The sequence below is a fragment of the Podarcis bocagei genome, assembly GCF_964188305.1.
Source record: "Podarcis bocagei genome assembly, chromosome: 6".
Taxonomy (NCBI): Eukaryota; Metazoa; Chordata; class Lepidosauria; order Squamata; family Lacertidae; genus Podarcis; species Podarcis bocagei.
The window spans coordinates 62,052,828-62,077,523 of NC_138130.1; the positions used below are offsets into that span (position 1 = coordinate 62,052,828).

The window sequence follows — 24,696 nt, forward strand, 5'->3', positions numbered from 1 at the left end:
TAAAAAAAGAGAAAAGATTAAAACTATATTGTAGTTATATAAGAAAGGGAAGGAAGCCAATAAGGTCTATTGTACATGGTCTTAAAAAAACAATTAAGGGTCCCCACAGGTTTTTAGAAGCATACTCTTCTTGGATCTTCCCATATATTTGCATCTTAGCCAGATGACTGATAAAAAATATTGTCATGTGGTAAAATGGAAGAAAGGAAATCAGGGAAATTCTCAGAATGGGCACAAAAGCCAAAAATCACAGTAATTCTTATTTAATAACTTATACATCACACTCTACTCAGGTAAATTCAGAAGTCACTACCAATATGGTGGACAGATCTGTTGTTAATGGATGAGTGGCAACAGGACAGTTATATGGCACCCAATTATCCATGACCTCAGATTGACTCACACATTAAAATACTTAAAATATGAACATTAATAAGTTAAAACAGCAAATACAGATATATATTAGTCACAGATATTTATAAGGGGAAGGCCATATCTAAATAGTAGAGCATCTCCAGGTAAGAGAGACCCCTATGTGAAATTCTGGAGAGGTGCTGCAATCAGTGGCCAGGTCCACAATAACACTAAACAAAACCATGGCTTACAGCAGAACTTTCCAAACTTTTCATGTTGGTGACACACTTTTTAGACATCCATCATTTTGCAACACAGCAATTTAGTTTTACTAGCAAACCAGAGGTTAAGCTAACCCCTTTCCAGCCCCATAAGGAGCGTGGGGAGCATTCATGCAACACTGCAGCCAACACACAGTCATGACACACAGTTTGGAAAGCTCTGGTTTAGAGCAAAAAAAACAAATGTGTAGGTTACCAGCGCAAAGACTGACCACCTTCTCTGGTCCTGCTACACCACCCAGGGCTAAGAAATGGTTTGGCTTAGCATTACATGTGAACCAGATCAATACAAAAAATGCTGAGCTAGATAGACCAGTGGTATGACCAGTGGTATGACTCAGTATAATCAGCTTCCTATGTTCCCATGATGTCTTAGTCACGAAGGAGCAGGCCATAACTGATAAGATGTTTAGATGGGACAAAATAACTATAGTATCTGACTGGGCATATTTTACAAACTAGGCTGATGAACATTCATGTGTCTTGTCATGAACAACTGTCATAACTTACTCCAGTGTTCTTTCTAGACTCAGGGCCAAACTATATAATTGGTTATTTGTGTTTATTTTTAAAGTATGTTTATGTCAGACACTTTTATTTTAAAGGAAATGCAATTGAAAAGCTTTAGCAGGGTAGAAAACCCCATTAGAAACTATGTGGTGTATTTTGAAAAATCAGTCTGAAAAGGGAAGGATGCCTGAGCATCTATTTTGTTTTCCTCTGAAGAGTGAAAACCAAGGTACTGACTGTGACAGAATGAAACCACAGCAAAGACTGGTGTTCAAAATCTCAGGCTTACAGATTAAATCCTCAAAGAGCTTAAGCTTAAGATGCCAGTATTTCTGTTGAGATGCCAGCTGTCAGATCTATGTCAGGATAGAGCCCCTAGAAAAATACAGTTTGGTCACAGAGAAGAAATTTTTATTTATATTATGCGGTGAACCTTCCTTGAAGTAATTCATTACAATTGCAAGGATCCATAACACAGGAAGACAGTGGGTGTGTACTGTGAAATAAGCATATTAAAAATCCAAATTTTAGTATTAAAATATTAAATATTTCTATCTCAAGCATCACACAATATGTTTTAGAAATATGTAAAAGAGGCAGAATTTTAAAAGAATGAAATCTGTGCTGCACAGGGGTTGGTGGGTGAACTATGGGTTGGATCCAGGTTTAGTAATGTTTGGAGAAGACCAATTAACTCTATGGAACGTAAGTACATGCTGTCAAAAAATGTATTAAAAGGCAGTAGTTTAAATGCATGATGCCCCCAAAATTTAAGTCAAACACTGGTGTGCAGGATCGAGTTGATCCTGGTGTGCAGGATCGAGTTGAGGAGGGAGAAAGGTTGTTTTCTGCTGCTCCAGAGAAGCGGACACGGAGCAATGGATCCAAACTACAAGAAAGTAGATTCCACCTAAACATTAGGAAGAACTTCCTGACAGTAAGAGCTGTTCGACAGTGGAATTTGCTGCCAAGGAGTGTGGTGGAGTCTCCTACTTTGGAGGTCTTTAAGCAGAGGCTTGACAACCATATGTCAGGAGTGCTCTGATGGTGTTTCCTGCTTGGCAGGGGGTTGGACTCGATGGCCCTTGTGGTCTATTCCAACTCTATGATTCTATGATTCTATGATTCTACCTTGCTTGCACTCTTCTTTAAATAGCCAAACAGGGCTGTGTTTGCTTTCAGCCAATAAACCACCACTCCACCTGCCCCCAAGGTTCATTCTATTCATGGCATTGAAAAAAGAAGGGGGTGAGGTGATAGTTGTTCCAGAAGTTCCAATGGAGTATCTGTTTCCACTGAGGACTTGGACTGAGACTCTTAGGTCTCAGAATCACTAGGGGGAAACTGATAATGAAAGTAAGTGGGAAAGTGATACCAAAATAAGGGCAGTGTTCTATTAACCTGTTCAGTCAGTTCAAGGATTACCCTTGGTATGATTCCTGGGGGTAAGCGAGGTCTACTGTATGTATTTTCAGGGCTTTGAACGAAAAGCAATCTCTCAGCTTATCTATGAAAGGTAACCAGCCAGCTAGTTTCAGCCTTTGATCATTCTTTATCGGTCATGTGATATTCTGCTACTTTTTGCTGAATAAATGCTGAATATACAGGTTCGTATGGAGCATGGAGTACAAATAACAGCTATTTGTTCAGTCCTTAACCTGGGGCATCAAGAAAAATATTAATGACATCACACTATCTCCCTATGATACAATTCTCTTCCCTTAAGATGCAACAGACTCTGATATTCTTATAGATTTGAACATGAGTGGAAATAGAGTAGTGATCCATTCATTTCCAATGTTTTTCTTTTCTTTTGGGGGAAGAGATATAAAACAGTTTGATCTTTTCCAACATGTACAAGCAAGCTGTGAAAATCTTAGCAGTAAACTCCTGTGGTTTGTGGAATATCTTTCTCCTTACAAGGAGGTAACTAACCATGTAAAACATCAAGAGCCCCCAAACCAGCCTTGATATAAAAGAGTGACATACTAAAATGCACAACTGATAGCTGGAATACAGATGGCTGAAGTGCAGAACGCCAGAAAACGAGGCAACAATATTTTAACTCTGTTTTACAGATACCAATATTTTTACTCATAAGTTATTTTGAAAGAAAGCATTTCTTCTAGCTGTATGAAATCAGCTGAAATTTGCTCCACAGTAAGCAGCACCTCCGTGAACTCATCCAAATTGGAAACGGTTTTCAACTCAAAAGCAGCATACTACACTAGTCTGCAGTATAAGCAGCACAGTAATCAGAAATGGTTCTGCTTACAGCCCACAGAGTTAAGTTACTGGAAACATTCAAGAATTCAACAGTCAAAACTTTATAGTGTTAAGCTCTGTCAAACTTTGTTTTCTAAAAAAAATACTAAAGTCTCTTGTTATTAGAAAAGTAGATCACCCACCACCACAACCAACAACATTTAGATTGATTAATGATACAGGATTACATTGTGGTGTGTGTGTGTGTGTGTGTGTGTGTGTGTGTGTGTGTGTGTAGCTGCAGCCTTCCAGACGGACAACACTGGAGTCCACCAGCTTCTGAATGGTCACAGGTTTCCCACTTCTGGTGTACAGTGTGTATGATTGTGCATATGTACCAAGGTGCAATAATATGAGTATGGCTTAGACTAATACTATAGTAGCATTCTATATGGACAAAGTAGAGCCAAGTTCATCTTGTGCAAGAAGGGGTAGCCAGAGCTACTGAGCTGACCATCTTGGGGGCAGTTTCTCAAGTATGTGAGGAAAGCCAGAAGAACTGCTAAAAAAATCCACAATGTCCACTCTCTGACTCCACCAATTTTAGTCAAATTGTACTGTACAAAACACTCTAAAAAGAGTAGCTAAGTGGGCAGTCATAAATGGGGGGGGGGGGCAGGAGTGAGAACCTCAGGCCCAGGAGCAAAATGCAATGCTTCAGGCCTCTCTATCTGGCTCCCAAGACTCTCCCCAGGTCACACGCTTAACTGGCCCTGCTGCATGCTCTCCTCAAGTGCTTTGGCCTGGTTGAAATGTGCATACCCACTAACATCCTGAGTCTCAAAACCAGGACGCTCATCTTCTGGCCCGAGATCATGGAACCCCAAAGAAGCACTTTTGTGAGGTGCAAAATTGCATGAGATCATGGCATCCCAAATGGCCACCATAGTCGTGAGAAAATGGGATGTTCCATTTTTTCCAGGACGCGTGGTGTATGCATGTGTCTTTAAACTGTGATAATGCCTCAGGCTTACCTAGATAAAGAGGTACATCTGTGTAGAAACCTCTGGCTTTTGTTTGGGTGTAATGTTAGGACTTGCTGATCAGAAGGTTGGTGGTTTGAATCCCCGCGACGGAGTGAGCTCCCGTTCCTCAGTCCCTGCTCCTGCCAACCTAGCAGTTCGAAAGCACATCAAAGTGCAAGTAGATAAATAGGTACCGCTCCAGCGGGAAGGTAAACGGCATTTCCGTGCGCTGCTCTGGTTCGCCAGAAGCAGCTTGGTCATGCTGGCGACATGACCCAGAAGCTGTCTGTGGACCAACGCCGGCTCCCTCGGCCAATAAAGCGAAATGAGCGCCGCAACCCCAGAGTCGGTCACGACTGGACCTGATGGTCAGGGGTCCCTTTACCTTAATGTAGGTAAAAGTCATATCAGTTGCTTCGCTCATTTTTTAACTATAGTCCTTCCCTCTTACTGGCATGCAATTCCCCTGCCCAGAAGGTTACCCACAAGGGAATGCAGCCCTCAGGATGAAAATAATTCCCCACCCATGCAGTTCACATTATGCAATACACTACAAATCGCCTCCCTTAAAATTATGATTAACCAACAGTAGATTAGCCCAGTTGTATCCTTCCATAGAAAACATATTACAGTTGTGACCTTTCATATAAACTGTTTTGGCTTTTGGTGCCTTTTAAATTGAAATTGCCACTTACAAAGGTGATCCCTAGCAGTGGCGGAGGAACCCTCTCTGGCACCCGAGGTGGGACGGCAAGGGGCGGGGCAAACCGCCCAGCGGTGCACACACAATGTCCATACGGACTGTGTACACAGCAGTCCGTATGGACTGTGCACAAGCGGCAGCCTGTACGGTTGCCGTGCGAGAGGCAGCCCATACGGACGGCTGCATGGACGGCACACGCGAGAAGCAGCCTGTACAGACGCCGCACAAGTGGCACACATACTGACTGCACATGCGCCCTTGGCCGTTCTACAGCTGGGGGGAGGCAGTGGGCCATATTGTTACCCCCCCCAGTGGTACCAGGGGCGAACCACCCCCTCCGCCCCCCCTTTGCCTGCCCCGATCCTTAGCAGAGTTTGCATCCCTCCCCCTATTTGTAAAAGTGCTTTGGAAAGAGAAGTGGAGGCATGCAGTGGATCAGACTGCAAATTGCCTCTCTTAAAATTGCTATTATCCTCAGCATTATCTGAGGTTTGATGCTGTCTGCATAACCACTTGCACTGTGTTTCTCTCTAATATGAAAAAAACCAAGATAATTTGAATTAAACATGCAATTATGGTTTCTTTGTGCCTTTCTACCCAGATATTTTTCTGGAAAAGAAAAAAATAAGGATGAGTGGAGGGAGGGGGTAAATTCTATACCCACACCATGCCCAGCAAATCCTGAGAATTGTGTTTTACCCTTCACAGACCTATAATTCCCAGCATCCTGACAACCTACAGTTCACAGGATTAGTTGATGGAAGTGATGTGCTCTAAATGTGCTTGAGCGTATGGTATGGATACGACTTAGGTTTTATAGACCACTGCAAATGCCATCACAAAGCAATATATCACTGCAATGAGTTGTACTGGAAAGCTCAAGCAGACACATATATCACACACACATACAAATGATATAATAAGTATTTATCAAAATATTCCAATCCAGATTTTTGAAAATTCTCAAACATATTTCCATGCCAAGAAGAGGAATTCTTTAGAAGTTACGGTAAATTTCATTTAAGCATAACATGGGGGGAAAGCCCTTTGCAAATCAGTGGAGAGGCAAATTCTTTCCCGAAAAGTTCATAAAACAAAACATGAACCATATATTTAAGTTCTGCTTCCCACTGAGCCCACAGGCAGAGATGGATATTATTGAAATGATTAAGTTCATTTAACTGTCAAGCATGTTTGAAAAAAATTTGTTAAATGTAGGGGGAGCATGTCATTGAACTCTGGAGCTCAGACTCTCTAATCCAGTGCTAGAGGCACATGGAAATACATCCAGATATTAATGTTTGTAGTTTTATATTAGGCATTTAAAGTCAAAGAGGGCAGTTTCATAGTAATGTGATATACCAGCTTAAATGGCGTCATTAAAACAACTTTGCCTCTGGTTTCTAGCCTTTTTTGTTGAACTGTCATAAATACAGAGATCACCTTAAATCCCCGCATTTTCACTCAAACACCTGCACTGGCATGTATTCATAAAACTCTCATATCACATTGTGCTCGCTTTTATTAAAGGTCTTCTGGAAGATTTTCTTCAGAGAGCCACTGTCTCACATGCCCCCAAGTTAATTAAAATGCTTTATTGAGATGCACAACATGGACCCACTAAACAGTGTCAGGCACTGTGTGACCTGCTGCCTCGGTGTTTGGGGTATCTGGTTATTGCTAAACTATTCCTTTCACAACCTCCCTCGTTCCTACATTGTGATTCAGTAGAACTGCTGGGCCATTAATTAGTGCCTGGTTTTCTGAGGGCTTTTCTAATTCATGTTTTTAAATGCCAGGCCCAACCACAAAGCTCTTTAGACCCATAATCTACAAAATAAAATTTGTGGCTCAATTTCCATTTGCCTAAACTTCATCTGTAATGAGAACGTGTCTGCTGAAGACATCTGTTTCAGCATGGCATCCTTTCATTTTAATGGCAAATAATAGAGTTCAGCTCCCTAAGATTAGAGGTTATAGGGTAGGCCTTTGAGCTGGCTTGGCTTCCTTGCTGAAATGTACTGCCAGCCAATTTAATATATGCAACAGAGGCCCAGCAACTAGCTGTTTTGTTCCCCCTTTGCATAACACTCCCTCATTCCCCTCCTTGCAAAATAGCATGATCCTGTCTAAACACTTTGCTCCATAGCATTGTTGAGCAGGGTGTCAGTATCTGCTTTTATGGAGTTGACAATAATATTATTTCGTTTCAATGAAACACAGGGTAAATGAGGAGGAATCACAGCTAATTATATAGTTGAAAATATATACTCATACCGAAAGGGAATGTGGCTGCAGAAATCTGTCTGTCGTCTAACCCCATGTCTTTGGCTTTGTTGAAACCAGGGTTGTTTTACGTGTACTGTAATGTCTCTTTGTCTTGCCCTCAGATGTAAAGAGGCCATCAAATAAAGAGCTGCCAGTTTAATCTTCCTTGCAAATTCCAAATCTGTTGTCCCATATGCATATTCACTGGCTTTTCAAGATAGATCTATACTCATGTATACTTCCAGGCTTTAAGGGTTTGCGGATGGAAACATGAGTGTAGCATTAGTGCTTCTGGGAGCAGTTTTAATGTATGGAACTCCCCCCCAGAAATAAACCACACAGTGTGGTTCTATGCACCTTTATTCAAAAGCAGAGGAGGGTAATTTAATAGTGCGATGCTATACACATCTACCCAGAATCAAGTCTCATTGAGTTTAATGGGGCTTATTCCTTGGCAAGAATGTATATAATTGCGGCCTTTGTCTTTTTTACTTACAGGGTAGGGTAGATAAGGCAGCTATTAAAATCAGGGGGGCCCTACCATTAGGCAGAGTGAGGCATTTGCCTCCGGCAGCGGCTGCTAGGGATACATGGAGGTGATTTTCCTTCTCTTCTCTTCCCTTCCTGACTGATTTTATAGGATATGTAAGAGATGTAGCCACACTTGCTAAGCTTACTGCATAGATAGTTGCGTGAACCTTTTATGTGAATGTCAATGTTAGAAAACTGATAAATTCTCATAGCCTTTTGGAATGCCAAATTTAATTATGACTATACACAGTGGTACCTCGGGTTACAGACATTTCAGGTTACAGACGCTTCAGGTTACAGACTCCGCTAATCCAGAAATAGTACCTTGGGTTAAGAACTTTGCTTCAGGATAAGAACAGAAATTGTGTGGCGGCGGCACGGTGGTAGCGGCTGGCCCCATTAGCTACAGTGGTACCTCAGGTTAAGAACAGTTTCAGGTTAAGAACGGACCACCGGAACGAATTACCAAGTTTTTAACCCGAGGTACCACTGTACAGCCTTATGCATTGTTATGAACATATCTTTTTATAAATATTGGATATTATATTTTTGTCTGTTAGCTTTTAATTGATGTATTAGCCACTTTACTTATGCTTTTGTCTGGCGGTTTTATATGGTAATTTTCTTCAATCAATATATTCTATTTGTTATTCTCATATTTTTCTATATATTGTATTAGTAGTAACAAAAAAGTACACATACTGTATACACCATTAAGTGTTTGCAGATGGGCACTTTGGTATTTGCACTGGTCTTCCTTCAGCAGCCTTAATACGTAGAGCAGCCCCTTGTGTTGTGTAATTCCACAAAGGTCTACTGAGACGTTCCATTGTGTTCAATAGTAAAACAATGTAAGCTGTGTTGCATTGCTGCTTTAGATTAACTGATAATTATGTTGGATTTGCCTGACATGAGGGTGCCAATATAGAGGGAATTTTTGAGAAAGTAAAACAGGATCAGACATCTCGGGTTTTCTCATTTCTCTTTTTCATGCACTAAATCCACAAGTACGCTAACTCCACAGAAATAGTATTTATTCTGATTTTGGGATAAAGATTTTAGTTAAATTCTGTGACTTAGTTATTTTTTTTTAAAAAAAGAACAGTGAGAGTCCTGAACACAAAAAGGGGGGGGGGGAGATCGTTGTCATTTCATTTGGCTTCTCTCAAAAGGCAATCCATCCAATAAGCCACTAAATACAACTACAAATGTACTAGGATACATACAAATGAAGCTGTATAAAACCATTCACTAGAGATTCAAATGCTATTGAATAAGCCTATATAAATCGGGTCTATAACATCTGAGCAGATAGCTCTGTCAAAATCAATCTGTCCTTTTCTTTAGCTGACTAAGCGGCAAACATCTTAATGCAGAAAGAAAACTGACTAGGTCCTGCACCGTCTTTCTTTTTGTTTCAATGTTTTATGTGGAACTCATTGGGATTGTGAGCTTTTGAATGAGAAGCAATATGGGGCTCCAAAAAACATGATCTGTTACTGCTTCTGTCAGAATTCAGGATATTTATATAAGAACAATTATTTTGATGTAAAACATATGACAAAGGAGAAGCGAGTGAGTTACAAGGCTGGGGTGGGCAATAGCCAACATGGTCCTTTCAAAGTGTTGTTAGGCTCTAACTTCCATCAGGCCCAGCAAGTATAGTCAGGGATAATGGGAGTGGTCCTTTCCCTTGGGTAACATCTGAACCTAAATTGGGGCTGGAGTGTGTGATGCAATCCTGCAAAGTGAGTTGTAAAACATGTTGTTTTAATGACTTGGAGCTCCTATCTACAACTTACGTTACTGCTACACACAAAAGGAAGTTCAGATGAACCCCCTCAAGCATTCAAAGAACTAAATGCTCCTTTCTTTGGCTTAGGCTTCTATGCAATTCCACATTGCCCTGCCTACTAGGGCAAAGGTGACACCATTTGTGTTGTTCTGGCTGAAAGACAGAGTGACACAAATCCAGAAGACACAAATCATTCGGACCTGTTGGTGCTGCTAAGTTCTCCTCCCCATCTGAGGAAACATCTAAGAGTTAAGGGTGTATTTTAAGCTGAACCCATATAGCTGAGAATTCACAGGTCTCTGTGAACATTCCACAACTGAGAAAGGACTTTCCTGCAAAGTAGAGCCACTCAATGTATGCTATTTCAGACTGTCCCTTTCTTATAAGAAGATTATGGGATGGGTCTACCAATGGCTGTTGTGATGACACCTAAACATTCAAAGGCCACAAAATACCAGGTACTTGAATGTAGGGTGAAAAAGAGATGTTGCCTTCATGCTACTAAGCGTTCTTGACCACTGTGGGAAACTGGATGCTGAACTAGAGAGACTTTTGATGAACAGTTGGTGGGAACATGAGAGAAAGTCTTCTTGGAGGTTGCTTCCAACCTTGGAACTCCCCAAGTCACTTATATGATGAGCTCCTACTGGCAGGCAAATACTGTTTTATTCAGACAGGTTGTTGGCCCCATATGCTGCATATATGATGGAATTTGCTCAACTGGGTGTTTTTACCAGTTTTGATGATGTGCTTTTTAATTTGTGGCTGTATTAAGCACCATTTGGTGGAAAGATGGGTTACAGGTTAGCAAACAAATAAAAAAGACATATTAGTCTGTTCCAGCAACTTTAATCTTCTCATTGCAATGCGGTAAAAATAAAATTATAAAGCATCCATCATTGCCCAAGTTTCAGAATCATTACGTCTCTGAAACACCATGGTAATTTGAAGCAAATTAGCTAATTTGAGCTCTGTTCCATTAGGCAAAATCATAGTCTCAACTGAGATTTTACACTCTGTTTCAAAAGATCCCCTTTGAACCAAAATTTCACTGTTTAGTCACATCCCTCCATTTAAAATGTTTCACCCCTCCAAATCCAATATGACTTTAAATTCTTCTTTGGTGTCCCCTGTACTCTATTTTATTGAATCTTGGATCTATTTCCTATGAACAAGACTATAATTTTAATGTTTTAAAATCTGTCTTGCTTTTCTTAACTCTTATACTAATATTAGCTTTAGTTAAATTTTAATGAATCCACTTTTATAGAAACCAGCTGCAGAAAATGGCTATAGTACTGTAGAAAACACAATTTGCCACCAAGTAAGTCAATTTTAGTAGATCCCTGTTGTGTCTTATACTAACTGAGTTATGATCCCTATCTGAGCCTAGCAATATTCTTTCAAGTAATAACGGTAGTATTTTAACTTCCTTTTTGTGAACATTTTATTAATTTCTTTGCAGAATTTTTATTGTATTGTTATCACTGTTCTACTTCAGCTAGCCCATGAAACACAAGAGGCTACACAATATTTTCTCACTGTCTTTCAGATTCCTAGTCTTCTATAGCATAAGCTCAAAAATATATCTTGTAAGCATTTGTTGGGAGAGTATCCCTATTATCACGGTGCTCAACAAGCAAAGAATGGGAAACAGTTTTGAACTGCTTACTGAAGGTTGATACATATGTTACCAGAAAAGCCATGAATGGCAACTTAGTCATGCCAGTGACACTCCTGGCAGCATTATAAGGAAACTAATGATGTGGGTGGGTCTGGTATCATGGGCAGAGCAGAGCAATACTGGCATCGGAAATAACTACATTGCCAGATAACAGGCTCTCTTGAAGCACTGCTCAGGGCAATATATAAACAGACAAGTCATAGCAGTTCTTACAACCCCTGCTATTGACATATGAACTAGTTCTGAATGTGATCTGAAGGGACACAGGAAGTATAAATTACTTTGTGCTTCCTGTTTTCCACACTTATTTGTAATGTGTTATCTGTTACTCATGACATTTCTACTCACATATAAAGGGACGCACGTGGTGCTGTGGTCTAAATCACTGAGCCTCTTAGGCTTGCTGATCACAACGTTGGCAGTTCGAATCCACGTGAGCTCCCGGTGCTCTGTCACAGCTCCTGCTAACCTAACAGTTCAAGAGCACACCTGTGCAAGTAAGTAAATAGGTACCGCTGCAGTGGGAAGGTAAACAGCATTTATGTGCACTCTGGCACTCATCATGGCCCTCCTTGTGTCAGTAGCGGTTTAGTCATGCTGGCCACATGACCCGGAAAGCTGTCTGCGGACAAACGCCAGTTCCCTCGGCCTGAAAAGCAAGATAAACACTGCACCCCATAGTCGCCTTTGACTGGACTTAACCGTCTGGGGTCCTTTACCTTTAGTCACATATAAAGGAATGAATTTGGCATAACTAGACCCCAATATGGAAAGAAATCAAGATAGAAACATTTTACAATGGAGGTATTATATTCCTAAGTAAGGTGGGTAGCAAGCAAGATCAAGGCTTGCTTGCTTCAGAGGAGAAGATGGTGAAATGCAAACAGGGGACACAGAAAGGGCTGAACTCCTCAATGCCTTCTTTGCCTCAGTCTTCTCCAATAAAGAAAACAATGCCCGACCTGAAGAATTTGAAGCAAATGATTCAGCAGATAAAGGGAAGTCTTCTTTCTGCACATAACTGTTAGTCTCTTTCTGCACAAAACTGCTCCATTTTGGGGAAGCCTTGCTCCTCTTTTCTCATGCTTTCTGAGAAGTTTTGCTTGTAGGCTTTTCCCTGCTTTTGCACACACTGTACGAACCTGCTCTTCATGCCTAGCTGACCACAACTACAGAACCTGATTGTTACATTGTTACATGCTATGATCAATCATTAGTAACAGACATCCTAAGCTCATGGAAAACAAACTGTACCTGCTCTCCATGCCTAGCTGACCACATCTACAGAACCTGATTGTTATATTGTTTCGTGCCATATTAATCCCTAGTTACAATTTAATTAGGAGGCTTCATGCCTGTCTAGTTCTAGCTCCGATTCTCAGCCTTTAATGTATCAGTGATAAATGATCATATGTAAATCCCACCTCTCACATGTAATTCCCACCTTATGCTTATGTATCAACCAATCAGCGACAAGCACACCTGCGGCAATGCTTGTAATATTCAATAAAAGAGGCTCTCAGGGGTCCGCCCAGACAGACGCCTCATGTTACACCTGCCTCTCTTGTCTCCCGTGATTTTTCATTCCTACAAGCAGAGGAAACACAGTCCAGAATAACTAAGGAGATAGTACAAGAATACTTGGCTAGTTTAGATGTATTCAAGTCTCCAGGGCCAGATGAACTGCATCCAAGAGTATTAAAAGAACTGGCAGATGTGATCTCAGAACCACTGGCAGTCATCTTTGAGAATTCCTGGAGAACAGGCGAAGTCCCGGCAGACTGGAGGAGGGCAAATGTTGTCCCTATTTTCAAAAAGGGGAAAAGAGAGGACCCAAATAATTATCGCCCAGTCAGTCTGACATCAATACCAGGGAAGATTCTGGAGCAGATCATTAAGCAAACAGTCTGTGAGCACCTAGAAAGGAATGCTGTGATCACCAATAGTCAGCATGGATTTCTGAAAAATAAGTCATGTCAGACTAACCTGATCTCGTTTTTTGACAGAATTACAAGCCTGGTAGATGAAGGGAACGCAGTGGATGTAGCCTACCTTGATTTCAGCAAGGCATTTGACAAGGTGCTCCATGATATTCTTGTAAAGAAGCTGGTAAAGTGCTCATCAATGGTTCCTCTTCATCCTGGAGAAGAGTGACTAGTGGGGTGCCACAGGGTTCTGTCTTGGGCCCGGTCTTATTCAATATCTTTATCAATGACTTGGATGATGGACTCAAGGGCATCCTGATCAAATTTGCAGATGACACCAAACTGGGAGGGGTGGCTAACACCCCAGAGGACAGGATCACACTTCAAAACGACCTTGACAGATTAGAGAACTGGGCCAAAACAAACAAGATGAACTTTAACAGGGAGAAATGTAAAGTATTGCACTTGGGCAAAAAAAAATGAGAGGCACAAATACAAGATGGGTGACACCTGGCTTGAGAGCAGTACATGTGAAAAGGATCTAGGAGTCTTGGTTGACCACAAACTTGACATGAGCCAACAGTGTGACGCGGCAGCTAAAAAAGCCAATGCAATTCTGGGCTGCATCAATAGGAGTATAGCATCTAGATCAAGGGAAGTAATAGTGCCACTGTATTCTGCTCTGGTCAGACCTCACCTGGAGTACTGTGTCCAGTTCTGGGCACCACAGTTCAAGAAGGACACTGACAAACTGGAACGTGTCCAGAGGAAGGCAACCAAAATGGTCAAAGGTCTGGAAACGATGCCTTATGAGGAACGGCTAAGGGAGCTGGGCATGTTTAGCCTGGAGAAGAGGAGGTTAAGGGGTGATATGATAGCCATGTTCAAATATATAAAAGGATGTCATATAGAGGGAGAAAGGTTGTTTTCTGCTGCTCCAGAGAAGCGGACACGGAGCAATGGATCCAAACTACAAGAAAGAAGATTCCACCTAAACATTAGGAAGAACTTCCTGACAGTAAGGGCTGTTCGACAGTGGAATTTGCTGCCAATGAGTGTGGTGGAATCTCCTACTTTGGAGGTCTTTAAGCAGAGGCTTGACAACCATATGTCAGGAGTGCTCTGATGGTGTTTCCTGCTTGGCAGGGGGTTGGACTCGATGGCTCTTGTGGTCTATTCCAACTCTATGATTCTAAGGCAATGTCAATAGTAGGTGAATTTCAATCTTCAACCAACGTTCTTCAGGAACACGGTCCATTCTCAAGAGTTATATCTTTTAAACTCTTGAGTTGAGTATTTCCTTGGTATGTGTAGTTTGAAACTGAGTACAGAATGTATAATCCAATTCCTACTGAAATTTTAACATGGGTTGCATTGATTGTAATACAGCACAATGTCATTCACATTTACTCAGAATTAAGCATCATTGAGTTAATGGGACTTACCGGTACTCCAAGGTAAGGCTGTACATTATTTTGGAAATGTTAAGCAGCATTGACAATACGCTTGCATTGCATTGTTAGGCTCATAGTTTACAGGAGACTATGATCCAAAAAGACACCATCCATCTATGATTTACTTCCTTTTCAATTAGTTTGTCAATTTAAAGAAAAATATTTTCTTTTTCTTTGTACTGCACATTTTAAAAACTGCATTAAACTGTTTAAAAAGACATGATAGCCTGCTTTAGTTTCAGTTACTGGTGGCACTGCCACTACTGGGTTTTTATTATGTAAATTGCTGCAATCTGGTTAGTTCCTTCCTCTTTTTTTCTGTTACAAAAGGGGGCTGCAAGTGCTAATCAAAGTGCTGCAATTTCCATATTAATGATGTTTTCATAATGACACTTACTTGATATGCAGTGTGGATGGAGTGGTGACTTTTTATTCTTCTTCAAAGAGACAATAATAAAATGTTAATTTTTATGAAATAAAGCATGTTTGTTTTGAAACTAGTAGCAATTGTCCAGTACTATTGTTCCCCTACCAGTAATGTGTAATAAAGCATTTCTAATTTAAACACAGCAACAAGCTACAGAGTGCTCTTGTTAACGCACACTATGACCCAGTCTGTACTATTCTCAAACTATGACTTATTGAACAAACTAACCAAATCACACTGCTGAGATCCTGAGGGCCCTGCTGCCGCCTCTCCACCTGGCTGGCCCAGGGTGGACTGCTTCATAAGGACTTCTTCTGCTGCCCAGCAGTGAGGGCCTCTTCTTCTATTATTATTTTTTAATCTTTTTATTTAATTTTTAGTGTATTAATTGTTTTTAACTGACTTGTAAGGGCATTTGTGAGATATGCCTGGGAGGAGAGGAGATGAGTAGAGCAGGGAGAGGCCCAGTTATGGTGGTTCTGGTAGGGGGAGGTATGGCGTGGGAGGTGGTGCAGGCCAGGTAAGGGGCACATGGCACAGGCAGTTAGTGGCTGTGCCGTGGGTCAACCCGTCTTCCAACCTGGGGAATTGTGGTTGTCATATCAGTCAGCCCTCAGGTCTGTGACTGCTGCTGTTCAATGCCAGGATCTTCCGCCTGACACCAGGCTTTTAATTTCTACACAATTTCAATATCACTAGCACTTTAAAATACGAAGATTCACTATTTCAACTGTTCAAAACACCTCCAGAATTTTAATGAAAGGGTTTATACTGGATAGCTTTTCCATAAGATGACAATCATCTCCCTGCAAAAAGAGCTGGCAAGCATAGTTTGAGTTCCAGCTTGTGCATATGTTAAAGCATTTAATCTTTTATCTACTGTGAGCAAAAGTTGCATTGTGGTTTAGCCTGGTCATGTGAATCCACATCCATACTTTGTACAACATGCTTTTGGAAAATTCAGCCATAATATCCTTCATTGTGGTAGGCAGTTTCTCCAGGTCATCTGTTCAGTATATCAAGGATCACGGAATGTTTGTCTGCAGCACTGCCTTTACCTAACATTTCAAATAAAAGACTGCAGTCAGCCGTTTCTAAGGAAAACAAATTCACTGAATCACACTATTTGTTACTTATTATTGAGCATCGAATAGCTCACCAAAGTTCTTTGTCGAAATACCTGAAACAGGCCATCAGAGTCAAAATGATATAGAGTCCTGCAATGCTGTGTTACAGTTTTTCTATTTTCATGAAGCAATTGTGGCTCTGAAAGAAAAGAATAAAACTACAGCCAGGTTATTTGTACCTGGTGGATTCGTTCAGCTTTCAACAAAATCAGCAAAAGAACTGGAGGAAAAACAGAAGGTTACAAAGCATCCCAGGAATTTATGAAGTGAAAAGGGAAATAATGACTTTCTAGCAAATAATGCCATGTATTCCTTTGTCATTTCCACTGCTTGGGTTACAGTAACAAGAAGGGGGTCAGCTTTTTATGATAGCCATCTTACCTACTGTTTGAAAACTCCAACTCCAACTGATGTAATTTGACTAAATTTGGGAGTGTCAGGGATAAAGACTGAATTTGAATTATGAAGGAAAAGGTAGGGCAGACAATTTCCACAAATTGACTACAATCCCCCCCCAAAAAAAATTCTATTTTGGGGGGGAGAACTTATCTAGAGTGAAGAGATTGAATGCTGAAATCCAAAAAATCTCAAATTAACACCCCAAAACCCAACACGGTCCAATTCACTCCAAACCAGTGCCAAAGTTTGACCTGAAGTTTAGTGGGAATCTCCTTTCTTCTAACTTGAAGCTATCAGTTCAAGTCCTAGCCTCCAATGTAGGCCAAAACAAGCTTGCTCATCTTTCATGTGACATCACTTTTCCAAATCCCTCAAATGTTCCTCATAAAGCTTGGTCACCCTCCTCTGCACACGTTCTTCTAAAATTGTGGGGCCCAGAACTGGACACAGTACTCCAGGTGGGATCTGAACAAGGCAGAATAAATTAGTACTATTACTTCCCTTGATCAGGACACTATACTTCTATTGATGCAGCCTAGAATAGCATTAACTTTTTTTTATTGATGCATCACACTGTTGACTCGCATAAAGTTTGGGATCTAAGTCCCCTACATCCATTTTACATGTACTACTGGCAAGCCAGGTGCCCCCCCCCCATCTCATAATTGTGCAGCTAGTTCTTCCTGCCTAGGGATTTGAGAGCAGGCTTCCCTGGTCATATTCCTACATTCCAACCATTGCGCCACACTGGCTTTCTGTAAAATTAAGCAATAGCTTTGTTATGTGCTAATGAGTGCTCACAAATTACACAGATCACTTGGTGCAAACTTGGAAATAATACTCCTGAAAAGAAGACATTTCACACATTCATTGAGTGAACAAGAAGATCATGATAGGTCAAGTGAAGCACATGTATGTGTGAGCTGGTTCCATTTCTAAGGATAAAATGATGGATGATGGCCTGAACATATTTGGAAAAAATATTCAGTAGAGTGCAGGTGTAACAGTGAAAGATACTGGATCATTTGCAGACATTGTAATAAATCTTCATTTCAATCCAGTCTTGCTGAAGATTTGTTCAAAGGATCGATCAATAGACCATATAGTTTTAATTAATGAATCCTGAAGACTGAATAGGATGAACTGACCACTCTTGCAGACTAATGTGGGCACTGAAATTAATATTGGTATCCAATTCCAGCCCTGGTCCATCAGCAGTTCAATGAAAAAAAGCATATCTTGTTCATCCAAAGGTTTAAAATGCTGCTGCTGGTGGTCCGCTGTGCGGCATTCTATGGCTTGTTTATTAATAGAACAGAAAGTGTTCTATTAAATTAAGAAAACACGGTTCAGCATGTTGTGTTATGGAGTTTCCCATGTTCACTCAAGTTCCAGAATGCTGGGAAATTGCAGGTGTTAATGACAGCAATATGAATGTGGTATGGAATGTTGTGTTCAAGCCTCACCTCTACCTTGGCAGAATGGTGGACCCAACTCTCAGATCTGCATGTTTACAGTGGTACCTCGGGTTACATATGTTTCAGGTTACATACGCTTCAGGTTACAGACTCTGCTAACCCAGAAATAGTACCTTGGGTTAAGAACTTTGCTTCAGGGTGAGAACAGAAATCGTGCAGCGGTGGCGTGGCAGCAGCAGCAGCAGGCCCCATTAGCTAAAGTGATGCTTCAGGTTAAGAACAGTTTCAGGTTAAGAACGGACCTCTGGGACGAATTAAGTACGTAACCAGAGGTACCACTGTACTAGAACAGATTTGGAAAGGATTTGTCTTTTCACTGGAATAGGCACATGGAGTCCATGCAACTGAAGCTATTATCTTATACATATTAAGTGGTTAATTTATTAAGTGAAAAATAAAGAGTCAAAACTCTTATGAGAATATCAAAGGGAATTTTATCTGAAAATGTCCATGTGTCTTCTGCTGTTTTGGAATTCTCCCTCATTTCACAGAAAGCATAATTTTGTTTGAGAGGTGTGGAATGGGGAAAATATAAAGTATTCTACCGGTGCGTTCCCCCCCCCCAATACTAAGTACATAGTTAAGAATTTCTGCCTGATGCATGCATAAAATGCACTGTATTCACCAAGAAGTTCTCTGTGATGCATCCTTAAAACACAAAGTGCTCCCTCACCACTAAAATGTGTAATAAATGTCCAGGCAGAAATTATACATTCACATCTTCCGAAATGCTTGCTACAAGCACATATAATTAATTTCTTGCTTTTAAAGCACTTCAGTTAACACAGCCCAATCAACTGTTTGCTCTGAAGAGGATAACATGTATTAATTGGTTTGATCTGCCTAACCATTTAAGGGTTAAATACAAGTTTATGGGATCATCATCCTCAGGATTGTTTGTTCTTACAATTTTCAAAATAAACGGAACTTCACTTCCTTTTTCTTTGTATATGTTTTCATATCAGTTGGGCTATCTCCACATTTAACATTAAATCTATGCATTGTTTCCCTTGCAATATTCAAGTCTACATGCATGAAATACAAGCAAATTGCTTTTTTCACTAGTTTCTTTGCTATTTTGTTTCTTTCTTTCATTTATTGAGAAAAGAGAAAATATTGTTAACAACTTAGAACTCTTTTTTTAAATAAATCAAGTTGTTTTTCTTCATAATAGTACAATACTGAAAATACAGAAATATCTTAAACTTTCAATTGATGTGGAAAAGAAAATGTGATAAAATTAGTCAAAAGTTTCATATGTGGAAGGAAGAGAAAAAAGACCCACATGAGGGGGGGGGGGGAAGTGAGCTGACAGCCTTAAAAATTGCCCTAATTGAGAATGGGAATATGAGACATATCTAGCCACTTCCAGGGCCTTGAAAGGATTGGCATTCCATCTTCTGGTTCTGTATTATGAACAAACCTGGAATCTTTTTGACCTTGTGAATTCAGCTTGAACCAAGCTGAGTTGAAAACCTTAAATCAAGATCCTGTCAGAATGTGATGATTCTTGAAAGAATGATAACCTGCAGATAAGGCAAAATGAAATTTAGTTGGCTCTTGTAATGGCTTGGACCTACTCTAGGAATGGAAATGTCAATCATGTGGCCTTCTTCCAAGGTTAAATGGGAAGTTGTGCTTGACTTCATAGATGGAGTCCTTTGGATACTGCTTCCCTCACATTTGGCACAAAAGAGGACAGAAGAAAGGTATGTTAAAAGGAAAGGATAAATGACCAGGTAACATGAAATGCTTTTTTGGGGGTGTGTGTGTCTTGAATGGACCATATTTGAGAGATGTGGCCAAAACTGATAGGCGGAAGAACAGTTTGCAAACCAAGACATTTACTAACATCTCAAAAAATGCTCTTTATCTTTTTATATACAGACTGGGGAGACATTACTTTCACATTGAAAAATGCTTTTAGCAATTCTAGCAATGCAGGATTTTGTTTTAATGCCATCCTGCTTGAATATTTTCCTGTTTTGAATAATGCTGTTTCAAGAATCAATCATATTATTCCCTAGAAGGTTTGTAGGATGGTCACTGTCATTTTGAATTAAACAGGTAATTCAGAAATTACCAGAAATTCAAAACTTGGGCAGAGTATTTGAGAGAGCAACATAAATGCTTCCTTGGGTGTCCTAATGCTCTGTGGGGTGCTGCTGTTACTGTGGACAATACACCACCACTAATGCAAGCAGAGGTTTTGGTAGTAAAAGTCTTCTCATATCCAATTGTAGAAATTTGGATGACTATTTACATTGCTCATGAGAAGGTGCTCAGGCAGGTTGGACCTACCAAGGTGTCCTTGGTACTTATGATGAAATCTCCCAATACCACATCTGGGGGTTTTTTCCAACAGAACTTCTGAAATTTCTTCGCTGAAGAAGCAGACTGCTGAGCAGTGAAGTGGATGGAACACTAAGAGAACACTCACTCTGACTCTCTGGCCCAACACCAGGTACAAGCTTCACTCTTGGTCCCCAGGAAGTCTGGTTGCCTGACAGAAGCAGTAGAATTCCAGTGCATTATGGCAGCCCAAATAACCTGATTCTCCTGTCTCTGCTGGTGCTGAACCAAGTACACTGGGGACACAGCTAACTGAGATCAGGTGATCTATAAAGGTCTTGATAATATATGCCAGGTCAGTCCCCTCAATTAAATTATGGATGAGTGATGCATTCACCAACATTACTGCTAGCATGGAGTGCTGGTTAGAAAGACAACACAGCTGCTGAAGGAGGTGGCACATTACAGTATCTAACAGTAATTAGGGCTCCCTGCCACCTATCTCTTAAATTCAACACAAACAATGCTACATTTTCTGTCACAGGGTTGCTGAAATATTTGGCTTGCTTTTGTTATGAGCAACAGACTTAAAAGAAAGAGATTATAGTATTAAAATTTTTAGGATGCTGTCCTTCAACCTCTCAATATTCATCAGCAGACGGATGCCTTTCAATGCAAATAAAGTTGAAATAAAGCTCAAAGTTCCTGATATGGCATTGTATATTGTTTTATATAGATACATCACCTGCCCTTCCAAACTTTTTGTAAAGTTTTTGTCTTATGTAATGGAGCTTCCAGAATTTCACTTGAAGAGAGAGATGCTTAAGCCCATTTACCCACTGAAAACTGTATGCCCAACTAATTTACTCCCCCAATGGGAAACATACAAGGCACCCTCTTTCCGTACACCCATGTTCAGTCCACGTCTTCAGTGCCTGCATGGGCTGGGTGACGGGAGCACCTTCTGATCACAGGAACAGCAGCACAGCATTCCCAAGGAATAGGTCCTGGTGCTGTCGTCTCACATTTGTTCATGTGAGCACCTCCAATGCAGCAGAGTGATGGAAGCAAAGCTGTGGAGGTTTTGTAGCATACCTAATTTATTTCTACTGATTAAACAAATAAAAGAACATAGCAAACATGTACAAGAGAAACAGCTCTCATACTGCCATCCTGTCTCTGGACAGATCAAAGAAAAAGAACACAGTACTAGGGACGGAAGTCTGGAAGAGTAGCTTCCGCCCCCTCCTTTCTCTTTTTCAATCTAAAATACTCTTTACAATTTACAATTTGTACAGAAAGTAAAACAAACATGATCTGGTGATCCTTGCAATGGGAGGGATGAAAATACTGACATCCTCTCTTTTCTTTTCAGCATGGGTTAAAAACATACATTAGACCCACAACAGATGTAGGAGTTATGTTCTGGGGGTAGTGCATAAAGCCAAAATTGCATATAGACAAAACACATTGGCAATCCCACCCACCATTGAAGCCAAAGTTTCCCCTTCCCACCATTTCTATTTTTTTAAATTGCCAAGTGTGCAAAGTTGAATGTGCACAAGTTAAATGTGTGCAAGTTGTGAATCTACTGTACAGTGGTACCTTGGTTTATGAACTTAATCCGTTCCGGAAGTCTGTTCTTAAACCGAAACTGTTCTTAAACCGAGGTGCACTCTCCCTAATGAGGCCTCTTGCCACCAGTGCCCTTCCACCGTTTGGATTCTGTTCTTAGACTGAGGTAAAGTTCACAAACCGGGACACTATTTCTGGTTTTGCGGAGTTCTTAAACCGAATCGTTCATAAACAGGACTGTTCTTAAACCGAGGTCCCACTGTATTGTAAGTAAGCATTAGCTGTGGGCTACTGTGTGATTTAGACAGCTCACAACATGCTTTCATCTGTAAAATGGATTCACACGATGTTAAGTACTAAAAGACATTTACAAAACACCAGCATTAAATACTACAAGAATACTGATTGGAAATTTCAGCTTCACAATTAATTGCACACATTTTCTAGTGTTCCATTTCCCTAAGCAGACTACACTTTCATATTTTTTTTGCAGACACTGTCAATAAAACAAGATTCTTTTTCAATCTAAAATACTCTTTACAATTTATTTTTCTAATTATGTTTTTAACTTGTGCTGCATCTTTCTTTCTTTTTTAGATTTCCCACTTCCCAACTAAATGTATTTCTATTTATGTATTTTAAGAGGCCTTCTGTTTAGAATTATTTTAACATTGCCACTTAACTACATTTGCATCTGTTGCTTTGCCCCCTCTAGATTTCATCAAGATGAATTTTAATTGCATATGCAATTGTTCCTAAAATGATCTTACTTCCTAGCACTAGGTCTCCCCTCTCAGATAATAAAACTCCAATTAAACTTATTAAGTCATCTGATATTTCCTCAAACTAACTTTTATTGATGACCCAGGCTGTTCAGTTTGCTTCCCATCGCCATGAACAATATTCTAAGCCTAATTATATTTTATCATCATGGGCGTTCCTCTGAACCAGCCATATTTATCAAACTTCATGCATTTTCTAGGACTTCATCCAAAATAGCCTCAAACCAGACAAATGCTTCAAATAAGCCATGGAACAAAACAATCCTGAAGTACTTTTCAGAAATATGTCTTTGCTCTTCATTTTGCATTCTGCTGTAGCCAAGTTAACATCTGAGTAATTAAAGTATTGCCAGGAATTTTAAATATCCTGTTTTTTAACATGTTTCCCTAGTTGTATACTTTTTAGATTTTGCATTAGTTGCTCTGAACATGTGAACCATATCCATTTCCAGTAATCACAACAGTATTTGTTGTGATTTCAGTAACTTCACTCATTGTGTATCTTACCTGCAATACCACTTTCCTCATGTGTTTTAAAAGTGTGCAGACTTGTATTTTAGGGTGCACTCATAGCAAATTCACTTTTGTTTAGAATCAGACAACTGAGTGCTAATACATGCACGATGTGGCATCTTCAAAGGTTAATCTTACATTCCCTTCCACTACCTCTTCTTGCCTAGCTGCTGTCTCTTTAGAAAATCTTTCTACTTAAGTCATCCTTCCCCCTCCACGGCAATATGCAATGTTGCCCCCAGCCAATTCGGTCTTTTATTTCCATCACATTCGCCTGTCAGAATTTTGTGACTGATCCTTCCACCTCTATAGTCATAACATTGAACATGTCATGAAATCACAGCAGCTCAGACATTGGCTAGAAGAGGCTCACAGGTGACAGACAGCCAGTTCAAGCCCATTAAATATCTATGATTTGGAGCTATTTTTGCATCATGCACATTTTCAGCTTTTGCACCATATGCTGCTACAATTTCTATGACCTGGTTTTATTCTCTCACATTTACATTATCTTTTCACTTTCAAGTCTGAAGTTAATCCTGCAGACATCCCTGCTGCAAGAAATGTACACATTAAAACCAGCTGTGCCTCGACTGTGAGATAGTAACTGGCCCTGCTAAGATAATTCAGCTTGCAATCCAGAACCATAAAAGTCAGTGGTAATTTTGTAACTGACTTCAGTGGGATCTGGAGTACTAATTTGGTTTTTCATCAGTATTCTGAGCACACTTAAAAGAATCCATTACTGTTTTCGTGTCAATTTATTGGTCCTAAGTGTGTGGTATATGCAGAAAAGGGAAGTTACAGTTAACAATTGTTTAAAAGAACTGACACCTTTCAAATGATATTTCTGTTCTAACACTGGCAGAGACTTTTCAAAACCTTGCCACTCAGATCTGTGATATTTGTATTGCAATGTTCAACTGCAAATAACAGAACAGAACCTGTTCTGACCTCAGATACCTTCAATTGATAAAGATATTATACTGGGGCATTCAGGTACAATTCTGGGTGCAACACTCAGCTTTCATTGGAAGGCTACCTCACTGCATGTCCAGAAAGAAAATTATATATTCTGACTTTGTGCACACAGCTAAACACACTCTCTGGGAATCTCAACACACATGAAGCAGAAAAAGCACCTCCTTTACTGTCCATCCAAAGCTCTGTGTGCCCAGGAGCCACATGAATTGGACCTCAGTTTTTCCGAATAACTCTTTTCTGTTGGTGAACTCAATTTATGGGCTTCCATTTGAGCATGCACTACATGTTGCACAGCAGTATTACCACCTCTCCCCCCAAACAGCAATAATATTCTGCTTAATGAGACTATGATAAAAAAGTTAGTATTTCAAAATAGCACACTAT

General features: G+C 40.2%; 1 protein-coding gene across 1 annotated transcript in view; it reads right to left on the minus strand.

Annotated features, from left to right (window-relative positions):
• The window catches only part of LOC308590039 (uncharacterized protein), a 277,805-nt gene that overhangs the window by 231,585 nt on the left and 21,524 nt on the right, over positions 1-24,696 (minus strand). The window contains exons 2-3 of the mRNA XM_081199731.1: positions 20,607-20,669; positions 16,343-16,428 (exon numbers count right to left, since the gene is read on the minus strand). Of these exons, the coding sequence (XP_081055857.1) occupies positions 16,343-16,428; positions 20,607-20,669 (149 nt within the window). The remainder of the gene's footprint in view (positions 1-16,342; positions 16,429-20,606; positions 20,670-24,696) is intronic.